The 27,868-nt window shown below is 47.7% G+C and overlaps 5 protein-coding genes and 1 pseudogene across 6 annotated transcripts; 1 reads left to right on the top strand and 5 right to left on the bottom strand.

Moving 5' to 3' along the window:
• Window positions 1-8: 8 nt before the first annotated feature.
• Window positions 9-4,960, bottom strand: LOC104581319 (peroxidase 70). 2 transcript variants are annotated; one of them, XM_024455465.1, is made up of 8 exons: window positions 4,362-4,960; window positions 4,201-4,240; window positions 4,018-4,098; window positions 3,795-3,910; window positions 1,632-3,684; window positions 1,366-1,503; window positions 1,076-1,267; window positions 9-916 (listed from the first exon to the last, which is right to left on the bottom strand). In XM_024455465.1, the coding sequence occupies exons 6-8, from the start codon at window positions 1,411-1,413 to the stop codon at window positions 353-355; spliced, it is 804 nt and encodes a 267-aa protein (XP_024311233.1). In that variant the 5' UTR covers window positions 1,414-1,503; window positions 1,632-3,684; window positions 3,795-3,910; window positions 4,018-4,098; window positions 4,201-4,240; window positions 4,362-4,960; the 3' UTR covers window positions 9-352. The 2 variants fall into 2 exon arrangements, with proteins under 2 accessions (XP_024311233.1, XP_014751040.1); XM_014895554.2 differs by lacking the exons at window positions 9-916; window positions 1,076-1,267; window positions 1,366-1,503 and having other exon boundaries at window positions 2,409-3,684; window positions 4,362-4,944.
• A 1,264-nt stretch (window positions 4,961-6,224) lies between these two features.
• Window positions 6,225-7,861, bottom strand: LOC100829060 (E3 ubiquitin-protein ligase PUB23). Its single transcript, XM_003580385.3, has one exon. The coding sequence runs from the start codon at window positions 7,714-7,716 to the stop codon at window positions 6,433-6,435; it is 1,284 nt and encodes a 427-aa protein (XP_003580433.1). The 5' UTR covers window positions 7,717-7,861; the 3' UTR covers window positions 6,225-6,432.
• Window positions 7,862-11,967: 4,106 nt separating this feature from the next.
• Window positions 11,968-15,154, bottom strand: LOC100838439 (alpha-1,3/1,6-mannosyltransferase ALG2). The gene is made up of 8 exons (XM_010242034.3): window positions 14,996-15,154; window positions 14,218-14,334; window positions 13,737-13,930; window positions 13,557-13,662; window positions 13,273-13,420; window positions 12,888-13,024; window positions 12,588-12,754; window positions 11,968-12,505 (listed from the first exon to the last, which is right to left on the bottom strand). Exons 1-8 carry the CDS (start codon window positions 15,084-15,086, stop codon window positions 12,212-12,214), a joined length of 1,254 nt encoding a protein of 417 aa, XP_010240336.2. The 5' UTR covers window positions 15,087-15,154; the 3' UTR covers window positions 11,968-12,211.
• Window positions 15,155-16,275: 1,121 nt separating this feature from the next.
• Window positions 16,276-21,605, bottom strand: LOC106865635. Its single transcript, XM_014896137.2, has 8 exons — window positions 20,073-21,605; window positions 19,900-19,975; window positions 18,933-19,785; window positions 17,254-18,833; window positions 17,033-17,173; window positions 16,872-16,952; window positions 16,711-16,791; window positions 16,276-16,632 (listed from the first exon to the last, which is right to left on the bottom strand). The coding sequence occupies exons 4-8, from the start codon at window positions 18,786-18,788 to the stop codon at window positions 16,518-16,520; spliced, it is 1,953 nt and encodes a 650-aa protein (XP_014751623.2). The 5' UTR covers window positions 18,789-18,833; window positions 18,933-19,785; window positions 19,900-19,975; window positions 20,073-21,605; the 3' UTR covers window positions 16,276-16,517.
• A 154-nt stretch (window positions 21,606-21,759) lies between these two features.
• On the bottom strand, window positions 21,760-24,048 carry LOC100824255. The gene is made up of 2 exons (XM_003580450.4): window positions 23,901-24,048; window positions 21,760-22,195 (listed from the first exon to the last, which is right to left on the bottom strand). Exon 2 carries the CDS (start codon window positions 22,179-22,181, stop codon window positions 21,909-21,911), a length of 273 nt encoding a protein of 90 aa, XP_003580498.1. The 5' UTR covers window positions 22,182-22,195; window positions 23,901-24,048; the 3' UTR covers window positions 21,760-21,908.
• Window positions 24,049-25,498: 1,450 nt separating this feature from the next.
• LOC100828165 lies at window positions 25,499-27,868 on the top strand (annotated as a pseudogene).

Here is a 27,868-nt window from a genome sequence, read left to right as displayed (position 1 = left end):
AGGTGCATGATGGTTACCATAACGGTTTTGCTAGTGAACGGTCGTCTGTTTTTTAGTTAGAGATCAATCGATATGTTAGTCACTGGATTTTAATCCAACGATAGCAAGTGAGAGATGAGGAAATGTGAATGACCCTCAGATCTTAATCCAACGGTTCGAAAACGTCGATTGATATTTAATGCTCATTTCTTAATTATCGGACGACTTAGAAATAGCCACGCCCCTTAATTACCTTTGTAACCAACCAAACTATGCACACCTCTGTCACCTGCATGCTGATGGATACGTTTGCACACACTTAACGTGCTGTGAAGTATGATGCAGGGATATTGGATAGTTAGACCACGGCTGATCAGCCGTTGACGACCCTGCAGTTGAGCCTGATCTCGCCCGTGGCTCCGGTGAGCGGGCTTATGCTCCCCATTTTGATCATCGCCGTGACGAAGTCAGAGGCGAACAATGCCGGGTTGTTGCCGTACTGCCGCACCAGCGCGTCCTGGGAGGCGCCGTTGAAGAGCTCCTGGTCCGAGTGCAGCAGTCCGCGCCGGGCCACCAGGTTGCGGTAGTAGGCGTTGTCGAAGACGTCGGCCTGCGTCTCTACGTCGAGCGGAGAGAGGTTCGTGTTGCCGGCGGGGGCTGCGGCCGGGCAATCGGTCTTGCGCAGCGCGGCGAAGGCGGTGTCGATGTTGGTGTCGTTGTAGATGTGGTCGCGGAAGTTGGAGCACTGCGAGAAGCCGACGGTGTGCGCGCCGGAGAGCGCCGTCAGGTCCCGCGGGCTCAGGTTCTTCTTGGCGAACGCGCTGATGAGCACGTCGAGGTTCGACGTCGGTGCTGGGAGGTCGGTGTTCGCGTCGGCCAAGCTCGTTGTCGTCGAGTCGCGTCGGCCGAGCAAGACCTCCCAAGTGGGCCCGCCGAGCTGCAAACGACCAATCGAATATGTACGAACTCAGGGTTGCCAGTATTGGAATATCTAGTATTTACAGTAAACAGTGCATGAAGAGGTCGAGAGGTTTTCGAATTCTCCTCCTTTTCGGAAAAACCATACAATAAACACATGTTCAAGGTATGTATGTACCAGAAATGTGCTGTCCCGTGCAGCAAGGGCGACGATGTCGGCGCAGGAGACGACGCCAGGGCACATTTGCTCCAGGGTCTGCTTAATCCGGTCAATGACGTCGTAGCCGCGCACAGAGTTCTTGTTCGGGCCAGCGGTCTTCTCACCGACGAAGCTCCCCACGTCGTCCAGAAGAATGGATCCGTCACAGCCCTACGTAACAATAAACATATGATGTTCATCATCAATCCTGGCTTCATTACCAATAAAAATAGGTATGTTTTGTTAAGAACTAATGGCTCAAATATTACTTGGACGAAGCAGTCATGAAAGTGGAGCCTGAGGAGGGAGGCGCCCATGCGGCGCTCAGCGAGGATGGCCGAGTTCACGGTGCTGCTCACGACCAACTGCAGCCCCGGGCAGCTTGCGGCATAGAATGTCGGCGAGAGCTGCCCATATGCGGCGGAGGAGATGAGGAAGAGGGCAAGCAGGCAATGCCAGATCCTGCAGCTGGAAGCGATGCCAGCTAGCTAAGCTGATCACAACTTAATCTATCTACGTAAACCAAGCGTGTTACCTTCTTCACTGTGCGATAGCTTGCTCAGTGGTACTAGCTTGTTGCTTCATTGTAGGTGCCATTAGCCTCCTATTTATACCCGTGCTCATTCCATTGCATGCGGCGCAATGATCAGAGTTAGGCGGCGATAAGTATGGATTAAGGACAAGATCCACGAGTAACACGAGATTTTCTTCCCTGGTTGACAATGCAAAGGCATCTTTCCGTAGACGCCAAAAACTCTTCCCTCTTTATATATTGCTCACAGGCAACGAGCATTCATTTCATCCTGTGTGGTTATCGTTCTTAATTTACGGGTGAAGATATTATTCGGCCAGCTAATTGGAATTATATGTCGTTTCATGTTCCATGCTTCTTCCCTAATGTCTTTGCTCATAAACTAAATTTTGTAAGGTCACTGATATTGATACCGTTGGACCCTACCTCCCGTCGCTCTACCAAGGGTGACCAAACCCTAGCCGCCATCTCCTTTCCCACTCCTTTCTCCCTCGCTATTGAGTTTCAGGCCACAAAATTTCGATGACCATTAAAAATTTAGGGTTGCCAAAATTTTGAACCCTGATCAAAAGCGTAACAGGCCACATATGCCGGCCTGACATGTGGGTCACTCTGTAAGGATGGTCGAAAATCTTATGGATATATGATGAAAAGTATGCCACCATGGAGCAGAATGGCCAACACGACCAGAGAAGAAAAAAAAGATAGAAAACAGAGGTCAATAATTAAGGTCAAAATGGGAGGACCAATGTGCTAGAGAAGGTTTTTCTATTTTCAGACTGAATTAAAACCCATAAGTTAAATGTGCAGAAAAGTGTAAGTTGTTTACTTTGATGGAGGAAATGAGGTGCCGACGGTTGGTAAATCGCTGATCTTATGGATATATGATGAAAAGTATGGGACACTTAACCGCCATGTTGAGTGACCTTCAGAGAAAACACTTACTACGACAGGCTAGGCGCAAACACGAAAGCTGAAACGTCGCACCAAATTCTCAAGCAAAAACTCAAGTACGACCTGATGCAAACACTCTTTAACAAGCTGGCAAATATTCCATGATGCAGCGTCAGTTCATTCGGCGCACCCACTGTTCCAACCGAAGCTGTTTCAACGGAGGGCCAACATAGGGCTTGCCTCTGCGAGGGCACTTCCATCTCCCCGAGGGCTCGAGTGCTGGAGCTCCTGCAACTTCTGAAACATTGGTCCTGTCTGATAAGGGATTTCTGGTGCGATCTCGGGCCGAAACATTCTGTCCCAAAATGTGGCAGTGGTTCTCTTGCAAAGTTGCCGCCTCATTTTCCTTTGAGGACTTAGGAATTTTGGCTGCCCTGCATCGCTCTGCCAGCTCCACCTTTTTCCTAATGGTAATAAAACCATTGCCTGAAGCTGTTTCTTCTGCTTTCTGGTGCACCAATGTAGGCTTGCCACAGTTGATACCATCCACAGGAGAGCTTTCTTTGGTGACAACTGAAACAATGCCATTAGATTTAACAGGCGGTATGCGGTGTTTGATGCCGGTTTTCTCAGTATCATCTAGGACATTGCAATTAGAATTAGCTGGCACTTCAGTTTGTTCAGTGACATCTTCTAGGAAGCCTTCTTCAGTATCTGCAGCTAAGCTTGTACTGCCACAATTAACTGGAAGTCTGATGTGCTTGGTCTCCTGACCTCCTGGAGGGTTTTCTTGAGTTTCAGCTGAACTGATGCCATCGCATTCTGCTGGCAGCTCGGTGTACCCGACTGCACCTTCATGGCTTCGTTCACTTACAGCATTGCAATTTGACAGATGCTCCACTGCATTAATATGCACATTTGACACCGTCAGAGTTTCAGATTCAGTAGCTTTGTCATGGTCGTCAAGAAAACTAGCTCCAAGCAACTCCCTCGGACTTTGTTTCCTTTTTGCGCCGCGTTCCACCATGCTCCTACTAATCGGAAGGAAATCTCTTGCGGCAGAAACTTCATGCTCAGACTGAGCCACAGAACAGTCCCCGCTCAAAGCAGTGCCGCCATCCTGACGGGAGTGTTTCGGCAATGAATGCCCAGGCACCCGGTACTGGATGCCACCAAACATAATCAAGCAATTTAATTGTAAAAAGTTACTAGGAAGCAAGATAATAAGCAATTTGAGTACGATCTGGTAAATATAAATCTGCGATTTCTCACCTCCAATGGGTCTTGGGTCTCGCTGCCGTTGCCGTCGCCAGGATCAGCAACCAGCTCCGAATCCTCCGGCGACTCGTATTCGTAACTCGAGAACCAGTTCCTGATGTCCGGCGGCTCTGACGAAACACACCGAAAACGACATGAGCAGATGGCAGAGATCTAAAGTCGACGGAACAGCATAGAGGCTAAAAATTCATCAGGGTTGTGGAGGGGGGAAACCCACGGGAAGGGAACGCAGACAGCTCCGTATCCTCCGGCGACTCGTATTCGTAACTCGAGAACCAGTTCCTGATGTCCGGCGGCTCTGACGAAACACACCGAAAACGACATCAGCACGCGTCAGAGATCTAAAATAGGCGGAACAGCAGAGGCTAAGATACATCAGGACGATAGAGGGGAAACCCACCGGATGGGAACGAATGGATGTACGAGCTGCATCTGCGCGCCTGCAAGGACAGCGAACTCGGGTGAGGGTGTCCCGAAGGGCTGATTGCGCCGGCAAGGGGTGTGCGACGGAACGCCGGTAAAGGCCTGAGAATAGGAAAACGGTAGAGATACGAAGGGTACCTGGCTTTGACCGGCGGATTCGTCGGGGATGCCGGCCATGGGAGCGGAGGAGGTCGGTGTCGAGCCTCGAGTGGGGTAGGCGAGCGACGGGCGGCTGCGCGAGGAAGAAGCTAGCTCTGATTTGGTTTTACCTAGAGTCAAAATTCGAAGTGCCCGAGAATGCGGGAAAGAGGTTTGGCAAAAAGAAAGTACCCGCGCGATGAGCGAGCGGAAGATTTTCGTTTTTGCGTTAACCCGCGATGGCCTGGAACTGGAAGGCTAGCGTTAAATGGGCCGCCGGGGAAAATATCAGCAGGCTGTGGAAGTGTAGATAGTAGCTACTTGGGCTTCACTAAGACAATGGATCGTGCTATCTACTCCCCGTTCTTTCTCAACTCAAAAAAAAAATAAAAAAAATCTAGTTCTCCGCCTCAAAAAAAAAGAAAAACTTCTGCTACCTCGACGAGTACTAGTTTTCCCTCTCAAAAGAAAATACTAGTTTAAAAAAAAAACTTGTACTAAAAAACAAAAATCGACACAAAAGAACCCCTAAAAATAAATGTCTCTCGCCGCTGTTCTCCACCGAGCATGCCACCCTTCTTCTCACACGGGGCACCGCCACATATCTGTTGATCTGGACCGATTACTTCGTTGCTATTACTCAGAAAAAAATGCTCCATCACCGGATCTCTTGGCAGACAAGCAATGGAAGTTGGCCTCACGATTTGCGTTGCATCAAGAGATCTAACGATGTAGCAATGGTCCAACGCCGAGTCTTTTTTGCTTTGGGTCTTATAGGATCCCCCACCCTCCCATCTAGTACTCATTAGCATCTCGCAATGCGGAGGTGATCTTGGTTGTTGTTGTCTTCATCGGTCACTAACGTAGCCAGTTAGACACCCCTCCTCTTTCTCTCCCTTCATGTTCTTACTCATTTCGCTTGCCTTGATCAACTGAATTAAGAAGTTCGTTCTACCGAACCAAACATGGAATGCTTCTTTTTGAGTTTCTCCCAAAAAAGAAAGAACCACAACATGTAGACAAATGCTTCTGCAGCTAGATGTCTTCTTCCTCACAATGCCACAACTTGCTAGCCCTCGTGTCGTCGTGTTTCCCTCTTTCTCGCATGAGACACCATCATCGGTGGCCTCAAGTATAGACGTTGACACCCCCTCGCCAGGTGCTCCATTTAAGTCTGAGGGGCTCGGTGTTAGCCGCCCGTACCCATCAGTTAGCCTGGGGATTGTGTTGTCTTCATCGAAGCCGCCAACCAATATCCCCTTCTCCCTTCCCCTTCTTCCTACTCTCGCACAGCAACATCGACAACATCAAGTTTTTTGTTTTTCCTAAGACCAAATGTAACGTTCCGTGTTGATATTTTCTCAACAAGGTGCTTAATCAAATGTGACAGCTTGTATTTTTTTGACGGGCGTGACAGCTTGTATTCCTGGTCTTGAAAATAACATTCGCAAAAAAAGTGCACTTCAAAAAACCTATTTCAAAAGTTTTATAAGTCAAAACAATTACACGTATAAATATCAAGTGTTTTATGCGTCGTTTACTTTTTATGAAAAAAAGACCAGTGTCTACATAAGATAAGATAATTAACAAGATAAGATAATTAACAAGTGTCTTACTTCTCTTTTGTAACACACTAAATGTCGATTCTTTTTGCCTGGCTACACGGTTGATTTATTTCATGAAAAGATTGTAAAGAAACCACAGACGAGTTTTTTTTTATTAAAAAAGTTGTGTCCTTTTGTCATCTCCTCGAGAAACAGAACCATATAATCTGATCAGAACGATCACGAGTTTGCGAAAAGAAAGAAAGAAAAAAGAAGATGCCGCCAGATTACCAGAACCATGGGCATGGGGCGATCCAGGTTCCGAGTAAAACTTCCGGGAATGGAAGCCATTTATCCCTTTTGATCCATACAACCGCATAGAAATCATGGATGTGCTGCAAGTCTCGAACCGATGAGCAATCGAATCATGGACGAATCAAAAACCTCCATCCATGTTAACGTTTTAATCTGTACAGTGTACACACAAGAAACATGCACATGCTCAACGCAGGGTAGGCGCGGTTCACTCAGTTGAGAAACTTGAGGTAGTCCCTGAGATCGGCGGGGAAGCAAGGGTACCGCCTCCAGAACGCGCCGTGCACCCGGAGCATCCTGGCCGCCTTCTCCTTTGTCGACGGCGAGCTCTCCACCTGCAGCAGCGCCAGCAGCTTGGCCACGGCGCCGCTGGCCACCATGTCGTCCAGCACCTTCTCCTCGGGCCGGCTCGCGCACGACGCCAGCCACAGCACGTTCACGGCCGTCCTGGTGGCCATCCCGGACACCCGCATCACGGTGCGCGCCACGGCCGGCACGCCCAGCGCGTGCTCCGCGAACGCCGCCCGGCCCTCGGGGCACTTGCACAGCCGCTTCAGCAGCAGCAGCGCGCGCTCCGCCACGTGCCTGTCGGCCTCCGGCAGCAGCTCCACGAGCACCCGCACCGCCAGCGTCACCTCCGCGAACGCCTTGTTGTTGCCGTTGCCGTTCCCGTTCCGGGAGCGCGAGCGCGAGCGGGAGCGGGAGCGGGACGTGACGTCGAGGAGCACGTCGAGCGCGCGCGAGCTGAGCTTCGAGGACGCGCCGCCGTCGTCGGAGAGAAGGTCGAGGAGCGACTTGACCATGTCGTCGACGTCGACGTCGGCAGTCCAGTCCTTGGAGGAGGCCGTTCTGGAGACCTTGGAGAGGATGGCCATTGCGTGCATTCGCGCCTCGGCGCTCCCACGCTGCACGAGCGCGGCCACGGGCCTCATGAGCGCTGGGTCCAGCATCATGTCCACGGACGCGTCGTCGGCCAGCGGGAGCGCGGCGAGAACGGCAGCGGCTTCCTCGCACGTCCGGAACGCCGAGAAGTCCGCGCCGCTGCTCTCCGCCAGCGCCTGGGCCATGACGCGGCCCAGCACCTGGATGCCGTCGCGGGCCAGGAAGTCGGCCCGCGCCGCCTCGGTCTCGGCCTCGTCGCCCGCCATGCACGACCTCAGGCTCTTCAGCGCGGTCACCTTGAACGGCGTCGATTCGATGCTTGCGAGCAACGACGGGAGCTTCTCCCGCGCCATTGGCGGAGACGAGGAAGAAGAAGAAGAGGAAGAGGCGCGGTCGTGCCAGGAGGAGATGAGGCGGCTGAGGGTGTGGTTGGGGGTGAGGTCGAAGGAAGCCAGGTGCTGCATGGTGGCCGGGCATGTCGTCTTGCCGTACTTGAAGAACCACCGCTCGATGCTGCGGCGGTCGTAGGTGACGCCGGTGGACACCGTCACGGGGTCCTCCATTAGCTCCATGGAGATTGGACACAGGAACAGCTGGGGAGGCTCCATGGCCATCGATCGATCGCCTAGCTAGAATGGATCTTCGATAGGTACCGCCGAACCAAGCAGTTGCAATCAGCCAATGATCAAGCGGCTCAAATTCAGGTTGAGCAGAGAACAATTAAATGTAGCTTGTCTTGAAACAGGGGATGCTGGTTTTATACCTGCAACACTTGTGCATGCGTAATGCAGAAGTCATGCTAGCTAAGTCGTAGTAGAAAAAGAATTAAAACGGGGTAGAATCAACAAGTTAAATTTGATCAAGTAAGAATGTGGCCAAGGCTAAAAAATTAATCGCTGAATTTACGTGAGACATGCATTTTTTTATGAGACTAAATGAAAACCACAGCCCAAACTGTACAAAACATATATTTGTACTGCATCATTACAGGTATTTAAACAACTTAATACTTCTCCCAGAGCACTCTAGGCAGCAACTTTAAAAAGGATTACAGCATGCAGTATACCTTATCTGTTTGATTTCCATTTGATCCGTATATGTGTGTATAAAGTATAACAATACTCTAGCCAAGAGTCAAAGGGCCGGAATGGTAAGCAATGCTTACATACATTGAGTGCAAGGTTGGCAAATTAATATGCCGCGACGATATGGATTGGTGCCGTGATCTGTAATAACCAGCGACTCTGTCTCTAACCTAGAGCTGACACTTCGACAGTTTGACGAGACTTTAGCTGCATGGATTCGATGGGCGTCGACTCAAGCAACCAAACAAATCCGTCGGTAAGAGGCAGAGCTAGCGAGGTGTCTGTTCGCAAGTCGATTCAGGACCAGGAAATTTACTTGCAGTAACCAACGACTTGGTGTGATTTTTTTTACCTTTCCTTCCCTTTTAACAATCACAAGAATGACACACGCAGGCTTCTAGAAAAGACACGCTAGCATTGACAGAGACCATGAATAAATGGAATCATACTAAAAAAAAATACGTGTATATGTATATGCCCTGTGCTATGCAAATTCATCGCCAAGAGGTGGCCGAACTTGGTGTGAATTGTGGTCGATGCTGCTTGCCGAGTTGCCAGAAACGAAAGGAAGAGCAGAGATTCGCGTGGTTTCTTCTCTCCCTTTTTCGTTTTCTGTAATTTTTTTAAGACGTTTTCTACAGTACCCAATGGTCCGTAGAGTCTAGATGAAGTATCCAGGAAGAGCATAATAGACTTTTCACATTAAAAGAAAAAAAAAATCCTCCTCCAGTAAACTCGTGACCCCGGTAGGCCATGTTTTCTCTCGTTTCTCTCTCTGCGCCGGCGCCGTTGCCTCCTAGTGCGCCGCCGGCGACCTCCACCCAGCCCGTGCCGGCGACCTCCTCCAGCGCGCCACCGCCGCCTTCCGCGCCATCGCGGCGCCGGCACCCTCCACTCGGCCCGCGCCGCCGCCCATACAAGTTCAGAAATCGTCTTTTCCTTCAGTATCCCAACTCTTGCGCGCTCCTGTGGAAGAGTTACGCTCGTTGGCCCCACAACAGGATGTGAAGATGTTTCTTCAAGTTCACTTCCATCACCATCTCTTGCCCCTGGCTGTGTATACTCTGCAATGGGAAAAGGCATCCAGCCAAACTTCATCCTGACATTGCTTATTTTGTACGGCCACTATCCATGGACTTGAATGCGTTTTCTTTGCAAAGAAAACCAGATGAGGGGAGTGTTTGAGTATGCTAGAAGGTAGGGAAATTGCATCCTATCTTTACTTGATAGGGGCGGGTCGGCAGCGGACGGCGGCCGCGTGGTCGCGATGCTCCCGACGCTGTCTTCTCATCAGCGGACTAGTTGAGCACATCGATGAGGACCAGGACCGCGGCTCACCACGCGGCGGCCCTCAGAGCAGGCGGCAACGGCGTTGCAGAGCGCGGCGGGCAACGACGATGGAGCCCGGGCAGCTGCTTATCAGCGTCGCTGTCGGTGCCGCACCTGCTCGGTGGCCGCGGTCTCGAACGCGCGCACGAGGGAAGGCCGCAGCACCAGACGCGGAGGCAAAGGGAGCTCGGGAGAGAGTATGCGGCGGCGGAGAGAGTAGAGCTCGTGTGCGGCGTCGGCGGAGAAAGGCGGCTCGGCGAGGTGAATCAACGGGGAGACAAGGGGGAAGGGAAGAGGAGCGACGGCAAAGGGGAACTGACGATCTGTGTTTACTTTTTAACTTTTTTACCCCCGTCCGAGGATACTCCGCCTCGTTTTCACCCGTTCCTCTGCGGACCCAAAACGGAGTATCAGCAAGCACCAATTCATCTGAACCGTTAGATCAAATAAAATAAAAAGTTCTAATTAATTTCAGTGTAGCGTAGAAGAGTTTTTTTTAAGACAGAGAAAGGGATTATTTTTCTAGCGTCAAATGCATCTTGGAGTTGTTAAATAGAGCTAGGAAGGGAGCTGGCCGACGATGACAACAGATTTCGTATTGTTTTATCCCAATCCCGTTCCACTTCTTCGTCTGTTGTTTACTTGATTGTTTAATTTTCTGTACAGTTCAGTTGAGAGCGGTTGAGGAGCGTGTTTCCTTTTGACTACGACTGGGCTGCATTTTCTACCCAAAATTCCTGCCGGATTCTCAACCCTTCTTGGCGAAATTCCCTCATGGCAAGTAGAATATACCATATAATACAGGCCATTTATTGAAAAATTCCAACCTCTTGCAATATGCGTATGTCCACTCACAAATGGTTCAGTGGTTTCCCAAGGTAAAACGTTATCCATATTGCTGACGCTAAACTCCGCTCGAATAAATCTCTCAGGCTGTCGTCAGGCATATGGTGAAGACCATTATGCAATATGCATGCCGATATAGTGAAGATACGTATTACAAGTCATCATCTTATGATTTCTCTTACGTTTCTCGTGGTTTAGGTAGGGGTTCGATGTTCGTGACGGTATCTTTCCTTGTCATGCACTGTTTGCCCACTCTTGAAAGTTGAAACTGAACAACTGCAACCAAAAATAAGGCCTGTGGAGTACAGTCTCAACCAAAACACTGGCTGGCAGATGCATGCTGCGCTCATGCGTCGATCAGTGGTGAAGATCTGTATCATCACTGGGAATCTGTCGCTTGTGCAATGTGCAGTTAACTAGCAAGTACTAGTAGCTTGTCATCGGCTTGTCTTAATTTGGCAAGGAAAACATAAATATAAAGAGTTGGCTAGGCCAAAGCTTTGCTTTGTTTATTCTGCAAAGGCAATCCAAAATTGGTTGGCCTTAAGCTGTCCATTAGTGCACACCCACTTAGGGAAATCTGCAAATTTCAGTTCGTGAGTAGGAGTATAAAACTTACACGCATTCCGTGTTCACAAAATATACTTGCATTAACCCAACAGCACGTATAATTAACAGCAACTTGCAGCACTGACGTGCCACGCGCCCTGATATGCTACCCCTTGTTCCTGCCCATCGCCCGACGACTTTATGCATTTGCCAACCCCACATGTTCTTGACAGGATCAGGCGTATCGCCCAACGAACACGTCCTGATCGGTTTGACCGCCGTGCATATTATTACTTTTTGTTTACAGATACTGCAAATCAGTACGTACAGCTGCTCGGGATCATCAAGAAGCTGCTAAAACCGCTGACTAATTAAGCCGATCTGGAAGATTAAAAACGCATTCTTGTAAGAACTGCCAACGACTAATGGAGTTATAATATTGTCGGAGATTCGGGATTTTGTCCACGGTTGAGTTGCAGCTGGTGGTACTGAGACTTTGTACTTGGTTTCGAGGACCTTGTTAAGTTGCTTTAAACAGTTGTTAACCTTAAACCTCTGTTTCCTCTGAATGGAAGCAACATTCTCCTGCTGGTAAAACCGCATTGACAATGTATTGCACATCGATTAGTTTACCTGCCAATTTGGACTTCGAAGCTTCTTCTCGAGAATGTATCTCATAGTCGTAGTTTTAACTTTCGGTTCAGCACACAGGATTTTGACATTGTATCAGATCGCTTGTTTTCACATCCATGTCGGAATTGTTCAGGCTGACATTTTCCGAACGTACGACTGCAGGTTGTGGAAATATTGTGATTCGATGATGCATACGTAAGTAATTGGCACAGCTGACCTACTTGATCCTGTTCAAACACTGTCCTTCGTATATTGCCACTTGCAAGTGAGAAATGATCCCGACAGTTCAGATTTGACCCGACATATAATTGTTGTTTTTGACAAGTTCTGTAGAACTGATTGATTATTCCTGGCAAAAATAATAATGAAGATGACCATAAGCTACGGCTCCATAACCAGAGTGGCCAAAAAACCTGCCCTACAGAAGGAAAAATCAAGATGGACTTGGTCGCATGTATATCCAAGAGAATAAACAGATCGACAAGTAGAGTTTACTCAAGTTTACAACAGAGCACTAATGCGACGTCACTATCACCATACAAGTAGCAATACCATGCTAACTCTTCCAAGTGTGTGCATCGAAGTCAGAAGTAACAAAGATAAGAAGACAATGATGTTAGTGTGCTATCAAAATGTTTCAATGTGGCATTGCCGACACAGGCTTAGATCACTCAATCCTCTGATGATAGACATTCAGGACATAGCTGTTCAGGAGGTCACCAAATGTCTTGGTCGAGAATTTCTGCACCACATGGTCCCGTGCTTTTTTACCCATCTGAACTGCTAGATCATGATCATTCACAAACTTCAGCATGGCTTTCGAAAATTCAATGGGGGAGGGGTCACAGAGAAATCCTGTCACTTCATTCATTACAGTTTCCACTGGACCACCACTGTTGCATGCAATTACAGGCTTATGTGCCGCCATAGCTTCAAGAGGAACAATTCCAAAATGTTCGTCCTGGATATAGTGTCATACATAGGCTTAATTAGAATAGGCTGCATAGATTGATGAAAGTCATATGCACATGCTAAAGATTTACCTTTGGCGTGTATAACACACAAAGGCAGTTGGAGAGAAGATCGTTTCTTTCAGATGAAGAACAAGATGTCACGAATTTAACATGTTCAGACACACCTTCAAAGGCTGCCAATCTTTTGAGTTCCTCAAGGTATTCAACGTTTTCCTTGAGACGCTTATCATACCCACCTGAATCATGAGAATGGTAAGAACACAGAGGACAGCAGTTATTAATCTTAATAATTTGATATTGTTTAATAAGCTAAGATGTAGTAAGACTGAACTTGTCGTAAAAGGGGGGAAATACGTAAACAGACATCACCTGCCACTGTTAAGCTTGCTTCCTGCAGAGCATCACCATGTTGCTTAGAAACAACAGAACGGAGCAAGGCAAATGCTGAAATGGCAAGACCAAGATTCTTTTTTCTCTCAAACCGGTTAATTGAAAGGAAATTCAACCTGGCAGAAAGATGATAGTTCAGTTTAGCCACACCTGAATGAGGACAAAGTGGAGGAAGAAAAATTATACTCCCTCCGATCCATATTAGTTGTCGAAATATTACATGTATCTAGACGCTTTTTAGGCATCGATACATCCATATTTGTACAAATTTGAGACAATTAATATGGATCGGAGGGAGTAGTATACTCAAATTAAACAAAGAAATCTAAGTGAATCACAACGAAATATACAAGAATGCAGTTACTTATAAGCATGTGGTTCATAAAACTGCTGAACGGAGACTGCTGGATATAGAACACCTGGATTGATTCCTCTAGCATTAAGGCCACAAAAAGTCCTGGCGAAAGTTGCTGCAGTGAACTTACTGTTGACTAGGATCAAATCTGCCATACCTAATGTATACAAAAACAATAGCCGCTGCAATTAGGATGCCTGTTAGATGTCTAGAGTCTAGAGTCTAGACATGTAGAAAAACAAAAGAAAGGCTAAACATATATCACATATTGTTCTAGATACTCAAGACTATACCGGTTGTTGCTTCCTCGATCATGTCAATTGGCTTGCGATATAACCTCCGAAGGATAGTTGTATGTTGTGCAAGCAACAGATCAGGAAAATGACAGTAAAACACTATCTGAAATCCACAAAAAATCTGTCAGCAAATAGCTGCAGTTGTAGCACAACAAGTACTTCAATTAAAAGATCTACCTTGGATGATGCCTTTAGTTTAAGTAGTGGAATCACAACAGAAACCTGGTCTACCAATATGACATCAAAGGAGGGCCACCAAAGTAGCATGCAGAGCGCAACAAAAATGCAGCGAAGATAAGCACAAACAGCATGGAAGCGGTAAAACACATGGCGGGGAAGGAAATCTCCATATACAGTAACTGGGAATGAACCTGGGAAACAGCCAGAGAAATGTCCAGTAAAACTTGAATTGACAAAACATAAGCACTATTTCCATACTCATTGCAGAGCACACAAAAAACAATTTGTAATATATTTTGCAGTTATTAAATCAGCATGTGGGTAACATAGAACATTTAATCCAGATCAAACCTAGCACGGATACTTACGAACCATCAATGCGAAACAGAAATATAATGTAACTCGGATATTAACAATTAAAGAAATGAGTGTACCGAGCTGCCAGCAACATTTACATAGATATAATTTAGAGATTTACCGGACACAGTTTCTTCGAAGCACCGATTCTTGTCATGGTGCGATGTGAAAATGTGAACATCATGTCCATGAGCAGCAAGCTGACATGCCGCATCAACTATCAATCTCTCAGCACCACCTAAATCAGAAGTGCACTTCTTTAGAATAATTTGGATTATTTTTGTTGGAAATGCTACTCCCTCCGATCCATATTAGTTGTCGAAATATTACATGTATCTAGACGCATTTTAGGCATAGATACATTCATATTTGTACAAATTTGAGACAATTAATATGGATGGGAGGGAGTATTATACTTTGACCATAATCTATACCACGCCTGCTGCGGTGCTTCTATGAATATATTTCTAATTGATACTCCTGCAGTGTCATATTGCTCAAGTTTTTTCCCAAGTTGAGGTCATGGAATTGCTTCCTAGCCTCCTAGAATAAGCTGATAATAAGACGTTACGAGTCTACGAGAAATACCAATTCGGCATGAAGATAAAAAATCAGCACACCCGCAAATATTCTAATTGCGCCTAATTGCCTAAAGCTGCGACAATTAAATTGGATAGGAGGGAGTACAAAATTGGGATGCCCAGAGAGGCATCCTCCTTGCTTGATCTATCGATAGTATCAGATCAGGGACTCAAGTTTCTACCTGGGAAAGTTTACGAAGTCACACAAGATCTAACCGATTCTCCCAATTCCACGATATCCTACCACGCGTTAGACTAAGATGACGACTCAACAGAGCGATTGGATAAGGGGAGAGGAGGAGGGCGAGACAAACTTACCGATCCCGAGATCGGGGTGGATGACGGCGATTTTAAGGTTCTTCGTCTTCGTTCCCGATGACTCACCAGCGACCTCTGCCGCCGCCGCCATTGATTCCGAAGAGAGAAAGAGGAAGAGGGGCGGCAGAGACCTGCGCCGCTGTCGCTCGCCGGGGGGGGGGGGGGGGGGGTGGGATGGACTCACCGCACACGAAGGGCGGAGGATGGCCGGAGAGACAAGAGACAGAGGATGAGGCCGGGCGAGAGGGGTCTCACCTGCGCCGCCGTCGAGCAACTCCCTTTGTGTTTTTTCGAGAGCTACCGAAGGGGTAAGCGGGCTGGTGGGCGGCGCGGGGCTGAATTCAGCCCAATACAGAGAGGGCAGGGGCTCGGAAGAGCTCGGCGGAGATTCTGAAAAGAAAAAAAAAAGAACTCGGTAGAGATTGTCGAACTTGCGTCACCTATATTTGCATGGCTGACAGGTGGACCAACCATCTGTGGACTCACATGTCAGAAACACTAAAGCAGGTGAAGTTTGAGAAATTTGTTTTGTAAAGTACATTATATTAAACCAGGTAGGTCCAGGAACCCATGAAGTACAACCCGACATAAATAAAGGACACAAAAGAAATAAGAAAATTACATCTAGGTCATGAGACACACGTCCGGCTCACATGCGAGAAATTTGACAAAACCACGCCTTTATTTGTACTTTTCTCTAAAAGCACACATTTTCTTGTGTTAGACAAAATAGCACACTTTTCATTGGAACATTGACAAAATAACATTTTCTGGTTTTTTAAACATTTTTCTGACCTGGGCCCACATGACAGTTTTTTTTGGACGAATCTGTCCTGCCCCTTCATCTCAAGAACAGAGGAAGAACAGAGTCGGTATCACAGAGGCGACAAAGGGAGGCGAGGGGCCGGAGACGCCGCTGCCGCCCACGACCTCCCATCCACCTGCGAAGCCGCTGCTGCCCACGCCCTCCCCGGCCACCGTCGTCGGACGCCGCTGCCATCGAACGAGGTCGCGGCCGCCACCATAGACGAGGTTGCCATCGCGGGCGTCGCCGAGGAGCAGCTGGGCGAGAAGCGGGCGCTACTTTGCTGCTTGCTGTATCTTGTTGCTACTGTTTGTAGCCTGTAGATTGTACACTCATATGAAATGTCAGGGATACAATTCAAGATGTCGAATCTGACTGTGACTTCAAATGGCAGCAATTATGATTTGGAAAGGCCTTTCGTCAGTTTTAGGCTTTGAAATGCCAGCAATTTCACCAAAAAAATTGACACATCTTTTCTTCATTTTTTTAGAATGTTTCTCCACATAAATAATGTATAGCTGATGACAACAAATATAAGAGAAGAGACATGTTCGTTGTAGAGATCTCTTCATTGCATAGCTTCCATAGAGTTCAATATCTATCCTAAATAGAAGACCTCAATATGTCCTAAAGTAAAAGTGAGTCCACATCTCACTACAACAGACTAAGCCATTGCATGAGCACGAAAATAAGCATCATTCTCCAGTGCACGCTGCATCATGCTCTTTTCTTCCTCTTCGGAGTAATCTTCTTTGCAGCCGTCACAAGAGGCCTCGATGGAGAAATAGGGCTTCCCAATGTTCTTTCTGATGCCATTGCAAGAGCAAGTTGCCTGCACAATACACCAACGTTATGCATACCAATAGAGCAAATTAAATAGAAGAAATTAAATAATAAAATTATTATGTACCTTCTTGTGATAGGACCAGGGCTGTTTTGTAGGACGGCCAGTGGAGATGTGCCTCGAACAGGAGTCCCTAGAGCAACTTGACTGCATAATACAATAATGTTTTGTATGAAAATAATACCTCACGTATCAAAAGAAAGTGAACAAAACCATCAATCTTTTACCTCCTTGTGACAGGACCAGGGCTGCTTTGTAGAATAGCCAATGAAGTTGTGCCTCGAACAGATGTTCCACGAGCAACTTGACTGCAGAATTTAACAATGTTTTCTATGGAACAATGCTTCACACATTTTAAGATGAAGAGAACATAAGCATCATTTATTACCTCCTTGTCATCGGACCAGGGCTTCTTTGTAGGGCAGCCATTGAAGTTATGTCTCCAGGGGGGCTGGTTTGGGCATCTCCTTCAAATCTACATTCAACATCAACTTCAGTGTTTACAGATTTCTTTCTAGATTTCCTCACCCTGCCAAGAAAATAACATGAGGTTAGTAATTGATAACATAATAGAAAATGTGATAGTAGAACAAAACTAACCGAGGTTACCTTTTCTTTACTCCATTAGTTGGGCATCCAGCTTCTCTATGGCCCAATTGATCACACTTTTTGCATCTGTTTTGACTTCCTAATTGACCTTTTGGTGGGTTTTTCTTAGAGCTACTCCCCCCCTTTTCAAGGCAACTTTTCAATCGTAACTTTCTAGACCTTCCTGCAGACCTTTTGGGAAGTGGAGCGTGCAATACAAAGTCTAATTTAACATTAGGCCACTGAGATCTATCTGTAAGAAGCTCAATACCTCCCATATAAGCAGCCTTGAACCTTTTCACAGAGAAGTATTCATGTAGATATTTTTCCATCTGGACATTTCTTCTTCCAATCAAAAAAACAAGTGCATGTTCACAAGGTTTACCAGTGTGCTGCCACTCAAGACAGGTGCACTCATTTTGTTCAATATCTACCACATGCCTCAAGTTGTCTTTTTCGATGTTCCTAACCTCACATTTCCAATTACTAGATCTGGTAACCTTCAAGTGTCCAAGACCTCTAGTCCTATTGTTGACTTGCTGTACAACCGCAGGAAGCATCCATCCTCGGAGTTTGTTTCCAATCTTTCTCCTTGTGTCAAACAATTTCATTATCTTCCCTCTAAGTGTGTCAGCTAGCTCATCTACAGGTAGATCTTTTATGCCTCTTATCCAGTTGTTAAAACACTCAGCAAGGTTGTTATGGATGTAATCACATTTGATTTCAGTGTCGAAGCTAGACCTCATCCATTTCAAATTGTGGTACACACTCAAATATGTTCCCACGGTGGGGTTTGCTTCTAGAACCTTGCAAAAATGGTACTCAAACATTTCAGGTCTATATGTCCTAGCTGGTGCCCACATTCGCCCAATCATATCACCATGATATTTTTTAGAAAAATTCTGCATCAAATGCCTAAAACACTCCCTCTGTTCTGCTTGAGGGAAAACTGCTTGAGGGAAAACTTTCTTGACTGCATTTTCTAACCCCTTACATGCATCAGTACTCACAACAAGCTTTGGAATTGGTCCTATTGCTTTATAAACTTGTCTCATAAACCATCTCCAATTATCCTCATTTTCGACCTCAATGAAACCAAATGCAACTGGATACATCCAATTAAGTCCATCTAAAGCAGTGCATGCAGCTAAATGCCCATTCCACTTCCCATTTAATGCAGTTGAATCTATGCTAAGATAAGGTCTACAACCATCAAGGAATCCATCTACACAGGGCTTAAGTGCCATAAAAAATCTGTGAAAGTACACTTTACCATCCTTTATATGTGTATCAACCTCAACAATGCTGCCTGGAGATCTCTTTTCCATCTCTGCTTTGAAACTGAACAAATGCCGAAAGCTACTAGCCCATGTGCCATAAATCTCATTCATTGCTCTCTCTCTCCCCTTCCATACTGCATGATACCTAGTGGTTACATTATATTCTGTCTGCAACTTCTCTTGTAGTTCCATGCAACCAATATTTGGAGTATCCTTCTTCAATATCGCCTTAGACCTTTCCGCAACCCAATCTCGTGAGGCTATTGCTGAAGTCATCCTGCTACTTGAATAGCATGTGTGCGTCGGTCCTATTTGGGTAACCTGCATACGTACCAAGAAGAAAATGTTATCTGTGGAGGTACAACCATAGAAAACAATAAGGAAGAAAAATAAAAATATGCTATAAAGCTGTGTTAGTACCTGGTCTTTGTCTTATCAGCCATCAAACGACATGTTATCTTCCATGGGCATCCCTCTTGCCTTACAATATGCCATCCACCTAGTCGTGTCAGCTGTGTCAGTTGCAAGGTTAAATTCTTCATTCATTTCCCATTGCTTTACGGCCCTCCTACAATCTTTCATTGTTGGAAAGATTGATTTTAAATTTACCGTTGGATGATCCCTATCATAAAAAATTTCCATCTCCTCGGGAATATGCTCATCAACTGGTATAGCTCCTTCAACAAGTAACTCGGCATAAAAAATACATGAAGCGGCTGGAGCGGGGTCATTTAGTGTTTGTACATCATCATCCTCAATTCGAAGTATCACACACATATTCTCCTCTTCCACAGGAGCTACCGCGTCATCTCCGATAGGAGTTATCTCAAATGTTGACCAATCTATCACCAATATTGTTATTTGATTGCTTAGGTTTAGAAATTGAGCAATCAATCACACTAGAGGGCATGTTTTCAAAACATGATAAGTTTGCATCCTTTGCAATGTCAACGACTTCAGCTAAAACAAGTATTTTTTTTCTTGCCATCTATCATGAATCGCCGTTAGCATTTTCCAGTACGTATTTAACCTCTCTAATGTTCCAAAGTGTTTGTCCAAACAAAAAATTTGTACCTCCTGTCGACCACCCCAAACTATTTTAGACCAAAGCAGTTCTATCAAATTTTCAACCGAAAATCTTCTGATGTTAATCTGAAACTCCAAATCCTGGTTCTCGAAAGGACGCTTGCTGCCATCGTCAAGCTTCGCAACAAACCGACGAACTCTAATAGTCAATTTATAAATTGTGACTCGCAACTCCGCGACATCTTCCCTGGAGCAATTAGGGAGTTTCCAAATAATTGAGTGTTAGAACTAAGTACCTAATTAATCATCAAGGTTCGGTTCAACAAAAATCTCACAAAAATAATTAGGTTGAAATACTAACACATTAGGAGGACCTTCTGCCCCTGCCTCCATGGTGCACGATGCCATCCCTGATGCAACTCCTCCTCAAGCTTGTCCTACTCCAGCATTATCCAACATCCACCATTTACGATTAGAGATAGAGCAGTAGGAAGCCTAAACAAAAAGGAAGAGCACATAAGCCACGGGACAAACCTGGACATAGAGCACGGCAGCAGCGGATGGCGTCCCAAGCCGGCGGTGGCCTCGTCTGGTAAGACAGCAGCGATCGCGGAGGGCTGGGCGGTGGATGGGAGGACGCGGGCGGCGCCCTTCTACCGGCGTCTCGGCGTCCAGGTACAAGAAGATCGATCAATCTGGAAGATTGTCAATCAATTGGTACATGAAGGGGCAGGGGTAGATTCGTCCAAAAAACTGTCATGTGGGCCCAGGTCGGAAAAATGTTTAAAAAACCAGAAAATACTATTTTGTCAATGTTCCAATGAAAATTGTGCTATTTTGTCTAACATGAGAAAATATGTGCTTTTGGGACGAAGTACAAAGAAAGGCGTTGCGTTTGTCAAATTTCTCCTCACAGGCTGAGCAGGAACACGCGTCGAAGAACACCAAGTCGGGGAAACACGTGTCCTGGTTTCTACCCCGTTGCCGACCAAGACACACCTCGCCGTCGACGAGAGCACGCCATCAGCCGCCACCAGCAGACGGGAAATCCACCAGCACAGACAACCTCTGCGAAACCCAGAGGAAGAGAAAGCCGTCGAAGCCAGCAAATTTGGATGATCTTCAGCATCGGCAGCCTCAAGAAGTCCCAAGGCAGGGCGAGAAGCACAACCCCTGAGACGGGCAGCAACCACCGAACGGAGTTCCAGGCAATGCCCCCAACATCGAGCCATAGAGGCTCGTCCCATAACCGCCTGGCGGGCCTCCGATTTGGAGGTTGAGAGGGACAAGCAACATCTATAGAACGAGTGTGACGGCGAAGACGAGTCCCACTCTGGTGCAAGAAATAGGAAGGGAAAATCTCACCAGAGCAGAGAGAAGTGGAGACCAAAAGATTGGGGAAGATTTCGTGCCTCCGCTTCCAACCGGCCCGCATGAAATCCAGGGTGATTACATCAAATAGATCAGAGCAAGATCGCCGGAAGGAGAATATTTTGGATAACAAATTCGGCCGGGCAATACATGGGACTTTTTTGGATACAAAAGGGGACACAGATCTGGCGCAAGCAAACAAGAAATACAAAGGAGATGAAGCAACCAGATCCATGGGGAGTCTGTTATTTAGGAGGGGATCTGAGGAAGAAATGGAACCGTTGTAGTCATTACTAGGTATCCCAGCAATGGCAACAACGGCAAGAAAAATTCTTCGACGAGACCACCGGGGCCTCATCTCCGGCGGCAAAGATCCACAGCAGCAAGCCTTTAAGGCAACTAAGGTAATGTACATAGCAAGGAAGAAGGCTGGCCAAGCCTCCCCTCCCCTTCCTCTCCAGGCAGCAAGGCCGCCGGAGAGAAAGGGGAGAGAAGGAGGCGACGGAGCTCTAAGCTGTAGCAAAAGGGAGACGAGGGAAGGAACACTGGAACAGAGGAGGGGGGAATGAGCTCCGTTCCAATTCCGTGAAGTTTGAGAATCCATGCCGCTCGGAACTGCGAGAAGGATGGGGCAAACATGTCACGTGAACACGTAGTGCAGTAAAATTTCACTCCGAACGCGGATCAAACTGCGACAACCCACAACGGATAACAGTTGCGGTACGACGTCAATGACCCTCATCTGCAAACTGCAGATCTCCGGAGGCTCTGGCCGTGGCCTACTGGGGCCTGTTCACTACAATCGCACACGATAAGATTTCAGTCCACTAAGAAAAACACCAGACCATCATGCAAGTATGTAAGAATCCCGCTCTGTATTTCATCACCCAACACATCCACAGCCACGGCGATTATTAAGGCCACAAAAGGGTCCGCAACATCCACAGTTGCAGCAGGACAGATCCATACCACTACTATTACAGTTTACAGAGCAAAAGCTTAAGCGGCGCCGTTGCTGTGAGGAGGGCACGGCGTCGGCGAAGGCTGGCGGGCGTCCGGCGACTGGTTGGAGATGGACATGAGCATCGACCTGTACTTGTCCGCGGCCCCGCCGTCGTCCTGCCCGTTTCCCACGCGGCCGTTGTGGGGCAGCTTGCCGCTCAGGGCCGCCCCTGCCTCCGGGACGGACCGGGAGATCCCCATGAGAGACTGGCGCGCGTCAGCTTCCTCCTGGGTGCCGGTGGGCTCTGTCGGCGTCGCAGGTGAGGCCATCCGATTTCCGATAGCTGCAAGAGAAATCCATTACAGAGGTTGGTGAGACGGTTAATTATTCCACATGGGTTAGCACTTGGCAGACAACAGTCACCAAAATTAGGCTGTTGACAGGTACAGGGCAAGCTGTGTGCTTTTCACAAATTTTGCAGAACGGAGAATGCATGCTGTGCATTCCATCAAGGCATAGTCTGATATGGAAAGGGAAATTTCGTGTTTAACTAGAAATGAATGCCCTCAGGCTCTGATTGAGTTGAGTACTCCGTATCTGTAAGAAAGAAAGAAAATCGGTGCATAATTGCTGTCACTTTTCCGTTTAGCCATTTTTATCGTACTACCGCAATACCTGTGGTTTTGCTACTGTTAAAACAGCGACAAACATGTAAGAACGGAGGGAGTAGGATATATGTTCAAAGAAGTGTATTGTCTAGATCAAATAATCTATGCACACAAATATGAGTTTTGTCCGATCAATAGGGGAAAGTCTAAATGTGACGGCCACCATCACCAACTGAGTTATTTATCGGAGTAAAAATTAACTCTCGATCTTTGCATAATTTGCACCAGGAAAATTTAAAGTTTCAGGAGAAAAGCCACCTGGACTCAAACTAGACGCAGACTTGGGGTACAAAATCTGATATTGGCCAGACAATAACACGTCTCGATGTGTCCAACGAGTAGTACTCCATACTTTTTTTCAAGGAGCTTTGTCTGATTCATTGATAAAGCATGAGAAAGAAATACACACAAGTATAATGTAGTGCCAGAGTCATTCTAGCGACCACACACGCCACCCAACTAAAGCTACGGACAAATGTCGCTCCGCACAGCGACAACTCCCTCACTTCGGCCAGCCAACACCGTCGAAGAGAGGGAAGCCAAGATGGGCCTCGTCCTCGACATGACAAGCGACACGAGAGAAGAATGACAACCCGCAATGAGGAGAGTTGGCCTCGTCCGCGTAGCAACACCCAAGATGAGTAGTAGTTTCATACTGTTTCTAAAGATTTTTTAGACGAAACAGGGGATGTTTTACTGATGATCAAATCCAACTATTGAAGGTACAAACTTTCGAGTCTAACGCTCAACATATCATTTCAAAGCATCACATCGGACATCCATCATAAGACTTGCAAATTTCAGTAACAGAAATGCATCTCATGAATCCTGAAAATTTAACTCAAGCATTCGCTAAAGTCGCCGCTAAACAGAAATATTAGTGAATTAAGAGGTACCCCAGGACTCTTAAGAGTTTCATCACAAAAGAACAGTATCATGAGCATTTCAGTAACAACTCCCTTCTCTGGATTCAGTAGGACATTATAAGATGATCTATACCGCGAAAGATACAGGCGTGGAACTTTTTTTTTATTTCTCTCCATACCTCCAACAACAACTTTATAGCAATAGAAGCTTAACAGAAGTGACTTGTAGCTTGGACTGACAGATTCGACCAAAAGCTACACGCATCTTATCCTACTTTCCAGCCCATAAACAGCTCCTCCCCTATACGCCATGAACTACAAAATCTTCTTCCATGGCAGGTAATCAGGATTCAGGAACCACGCGCATAAGGTTCCAGGCTTCCAGCAGGATCGATCCACACAGATCCAAGGAATTACAAGCAACAAACTCAACCCAGACCACAGACACGCACAACACACGAAAATCCAGCTGACAGCAAACAGAAAGGCGTATGTATGATTCGCGGGCGCTTACCTTGCCGGAGCTGAGCTGAGGCTGGGAGACGGAGGAGGACAAGGGAACAGGGGAAGCTTTTGGCCCAACGAAGAGGACGATAGGAAGGGAGACCAACCGGATGAGCTGACGGGGCGCGGCCACTTTCTTTTATAGCCGAAACGTTTTTCACCCCCTGGGGGGGCGGGTGGGCGAGCCCCCCGTGGACCGCTGCGGAATGAGCCGCACGATGCTCAGCGGACGGCACGAGATCGGCTCGGTGTTGTGGACCGTGTGTTTGGGTGTTCGCGGGAGCCAGTGCCCAGTTGGACATGAGCTGGAGCCGAATATACGAGATGGAGCCTTCACCGGGGCAAGTTGCGGCGACGGGCCCTGTGGTCAGTGACCGGGAGGTGCTGGAATTCACTCGGCATCTGCGTCCCGTACATGCCCTGCGGCGAGCCGTGACAAATCCTGGTGGGCTCCAGGGTCTCTCTCCGACGTGGAACCAGCGCATACCGATGCCGGGAAGCACATTACAACTTGCACTTTTTTACATCGGATTTTTCTTATCTTAGGACGCGAAGAAATTTCTATTATTAATTGTATACTTATTTTATTTCTAGGTTGATCAAGTTGAGTTACACGTGATTATCTATATTCTATATCTATCTACTATTATCCAAATCGCTAAATCTCACATGTCATTTTAATGATGTATATTATACAACATGTTTTAGTTACTTACGGAAAAACAGTTACTCATTTATCGAAATTTAATTAGTTACAAATCAATATTAGAGAAATATTTCAATCAATTATGGAAATTATTAGTTAGTTATTATAAATTAATCATATCAATTAAAAAATATTGTATTCATTGGATATTTTTTTCCTTATCAAACTTTTTCATGCGCTAGTTGATAGGACGTTTAAAATTATTTTTTTATTGCATTTTTAATTGCTAACCACATTTGCCACGTGGTGCACGTTTAAGATTACTAGTTCGAAGATATAGGGAATTGGACGGATACTTTTTCAATTACATTAATATGTTTAAGTTATTAAAGTTGCACGCCATGAGAATTAGATTCATACCTAGCGACCTATCAACAGATTGAATGAAGCAATACAAATTGGACAGATACTGTACTCAACCAAGAACACACGGCATGTTTGTTTTTGCTCCCATGCATGGTTTGCCAATATTAGGTGCGCACACGCTTTGAGGGCCACCGTTTTGTTCGGTGCATGCGCAACGTCCAGCAAATGCACCCGCGTTAGTTGTTTTTTGCGCCCATGCGCGGGCGAGACGGGGGTGGCAAAATCATCCACCAAATCGTGTGTTGGGGTGGAATCCAAACATACCCACGGTATCATGGTGAGGCTCAGGATCGCCGCTAGCTCTGCAATTGCCGCACAAAACCAAGAACACTGGAAAAGCAGAAAACTTCGGCCAATTTCTGTTTTTTTAGGAATCTCGGCCACAATTTCGTTACTATAGTATTTTTTTCATAGGGTGAGTTCAAGCTTCCTCCTATCAATTTTTTCCAGTCGGAGACTCTTTCTTCAATAAACGAGGGTTCTCCATTTCTATTTTGACTTGCAAATGCCATATTCTTCCATCAATACAAGCTCTTCAATGCTGCTCGTTGAATACTGTGAACTAAAAAGCACAATGGATCTGTCAGTTGACACATCTTCCGGGCCTCATAACAAGGCAACAAGCGTCCGTCACACCCAGTGGTAAAAATTCGAAGGAATATAGAATTTCCGTTCAAACAATATAATGTATGAGGAAAAAGTTAAATTTCACTAATGGGCCAGCCCATCATTCGCCCCCGCCTCCATCTCGGGCACGTTTCCAACGCCGCACCAAACCGCACTCGATCCCGCGTACCGCGGCCAGCTGCGTCTTCGACTTCAAGTCTGTCGGTTCTTTCTCTTTGGTAATTCTTTTGTCCGAGTACGAGTTCGACTCTGAGTCTGATATCTGAATTTGATTACAAATGGGCACTAATCGGCAGGGAATATGGCAGTATCAATCAATTCAGGGAGTAATCGCCTGCGCAATTAGCGATGGAGTCCCGGCCTCTGCCCCCGCCGCCGCAGCAGAACCAGCCCATCTCCCTGCTTGGCCCGACGCCGGCCGATCTCGAGAGCACTTCCCGGATGGAGAAGCACCTGCGCGATGCCGGTCTGTATGAATCTCCGGAGGAGCTGGCCGCCCGCGAGGACGTTCTGCGCGATCTCCGGGGTATCGTCGACCGCTGGGTGAAGCGTCTCACCGCCCAGCGCGGGTACCCCGACGGCATGGTCTCCCAGGCCACGGCCCTGGTGCTCCCCTTCGGCTCGTACCGCCTCGGCTTCCACGGCCGCGGCTCCGACATCGACGCCCTCGTCGTCGGCCCTTCCTACGTCGACCGCGACCACGACTTCTTCGGCGTCCTGGGCGGCGTGCTGTCCGAGATGACTGACGACGCCGTGACGGAGCTGCAGCCGGTCCCCGGCGCACACGTGCCCGTCATCAAGATGCGGTTCCGCGGCGTCCAGGTGGACCTCCTCTACGCCAGCGTGTGCCTCGCCGTGGTGCCCAGGGACCTGGACCTGCGCGACCGCTCCGTGCTCCGGGGCATGGACCTGGCCACCGTGCGCAGCGTCAACGGCGTGCGCGTGGCCGACGAGATCCTGCGGCTCGTCCCGGACGCGGGCGCCTTCCGCACCACGCTGCGGTGCGTCAAGCTCTGGGCAAAGGCGCGGGGCGTCTACTCCAACGTCATGGGCTTCCCCGGCGGCGTGGCGTGGGCGATCCTCGTGGCGTTCGTCTGCCAGCTCTACCACAATGCCGCGCCCAGCGTGCTGGTGTCTCGCTTCTTCAAGGTCCTGGCGCCGTGGAAGTGGCCCAACCCCGTGAAGCTCCGGGACATCGAGCACGACGACGACGAGCTCCGGCTCCCGGTGTGGGACCCGCGGAGGAACCCGCGCGATCGGACCCACCTGATGCCCGTCGTCACCCCGGCTTACCCCTGCATGAACTCGTGCTACAACGTCTCGCACGCCACGCTGCGCACCATCACGCAGCAGCTCCAGATCGGCAATGCCGTCTGCCAGAAGATCGTCGCGTCCGGCGGCGAGTGGGGCGCGCTGTTCGAGCCGTTCCACTTCTTCGGGTGGACGTGAAGGTCGCGGGCGGCGGCGGGGAGGGCGATCTCCGGGAGTGGAAGGGGTGGGTGGAGTCGCGGCTCAGGCTGCTCGTGATGAGGGTCGAGACGGCCACGGCCGGCATGCTGCTCTGTCATCCCAACCCGCAAGCCTACGCCGCCAAGCCAACTGAGCTGCAGCACACGACCTCCTTCTTCGTGGACCTGTCCAAGCCACAGCCACAGGAGAAGGAGCAGCAGCAGCCCCAGGTGCAGTTCGACCTACGAGAGACGGCGGAGGAGTTCAAGCGCGAGGTGTACATGTACGTGTCCTGGAGGCCCGGCATGGAGGTGGAAGTCTCGCACAACAGAAGGAAGGACCTGCCGTCCTACGTGCTGGAACAGATCCTCCCAGCCGGCCATCTCAAGAGGAAACGGCCGCAAGAAGACGATGAACCTTCTCCGTCGTCGTCGCCTGCTTCTGATGACTGAGTCGAGCAGCAGGTACGCCAAGAGGGTGGAGGCAGGGGCAGCAGGCACTACCGGATCGCTATCTGAGAGCACTACTGAACAGCGCGTTGTCTGACAAAAGATGAACATTTTAAGTGGGATGCTGAGAGAGTACGAGCGGCCAGCGGACATCGTGCACAAAGATTTACATTGCTTGCCTTTGTAAAAGGGGAATTTTTGTATGATCATCAGTAATAGATACATGTTTGCAAGTTACATTCTTTAGCGACTATGTACTCATACAGTTGGCAATAGAAACTTTTATCGTGTAAGTTTATGTGCTTGCTTAATGCCTTCGCTGCAAGTCTTCTGTTAAGAAAGATCTCCTGCCAAAGAGTATAAAGTCTGTCATGTAAAGTA

This window comes from Brachypodium distachyon, chromosome 5 (genome assembly GCF_000005505.3).
Source record: "Brachypodium distachyon strain Bd21 chromosome 5, Brachypodium_distachyon_v3.0, whole genome shotgun sequence".
NCBI classification, from domain to species: domain Eukaryota; kingdom Viridiplantae; phylum Streptophyta; class Magnoliopsida; order Poales; family Poaceae; genus Brachypodium; species Brachypodium distachyon.
Note: the sequence above shows the minus strand (reverse complement) of the source record. Positions and strands in the feature narration are given on the sequence as shown.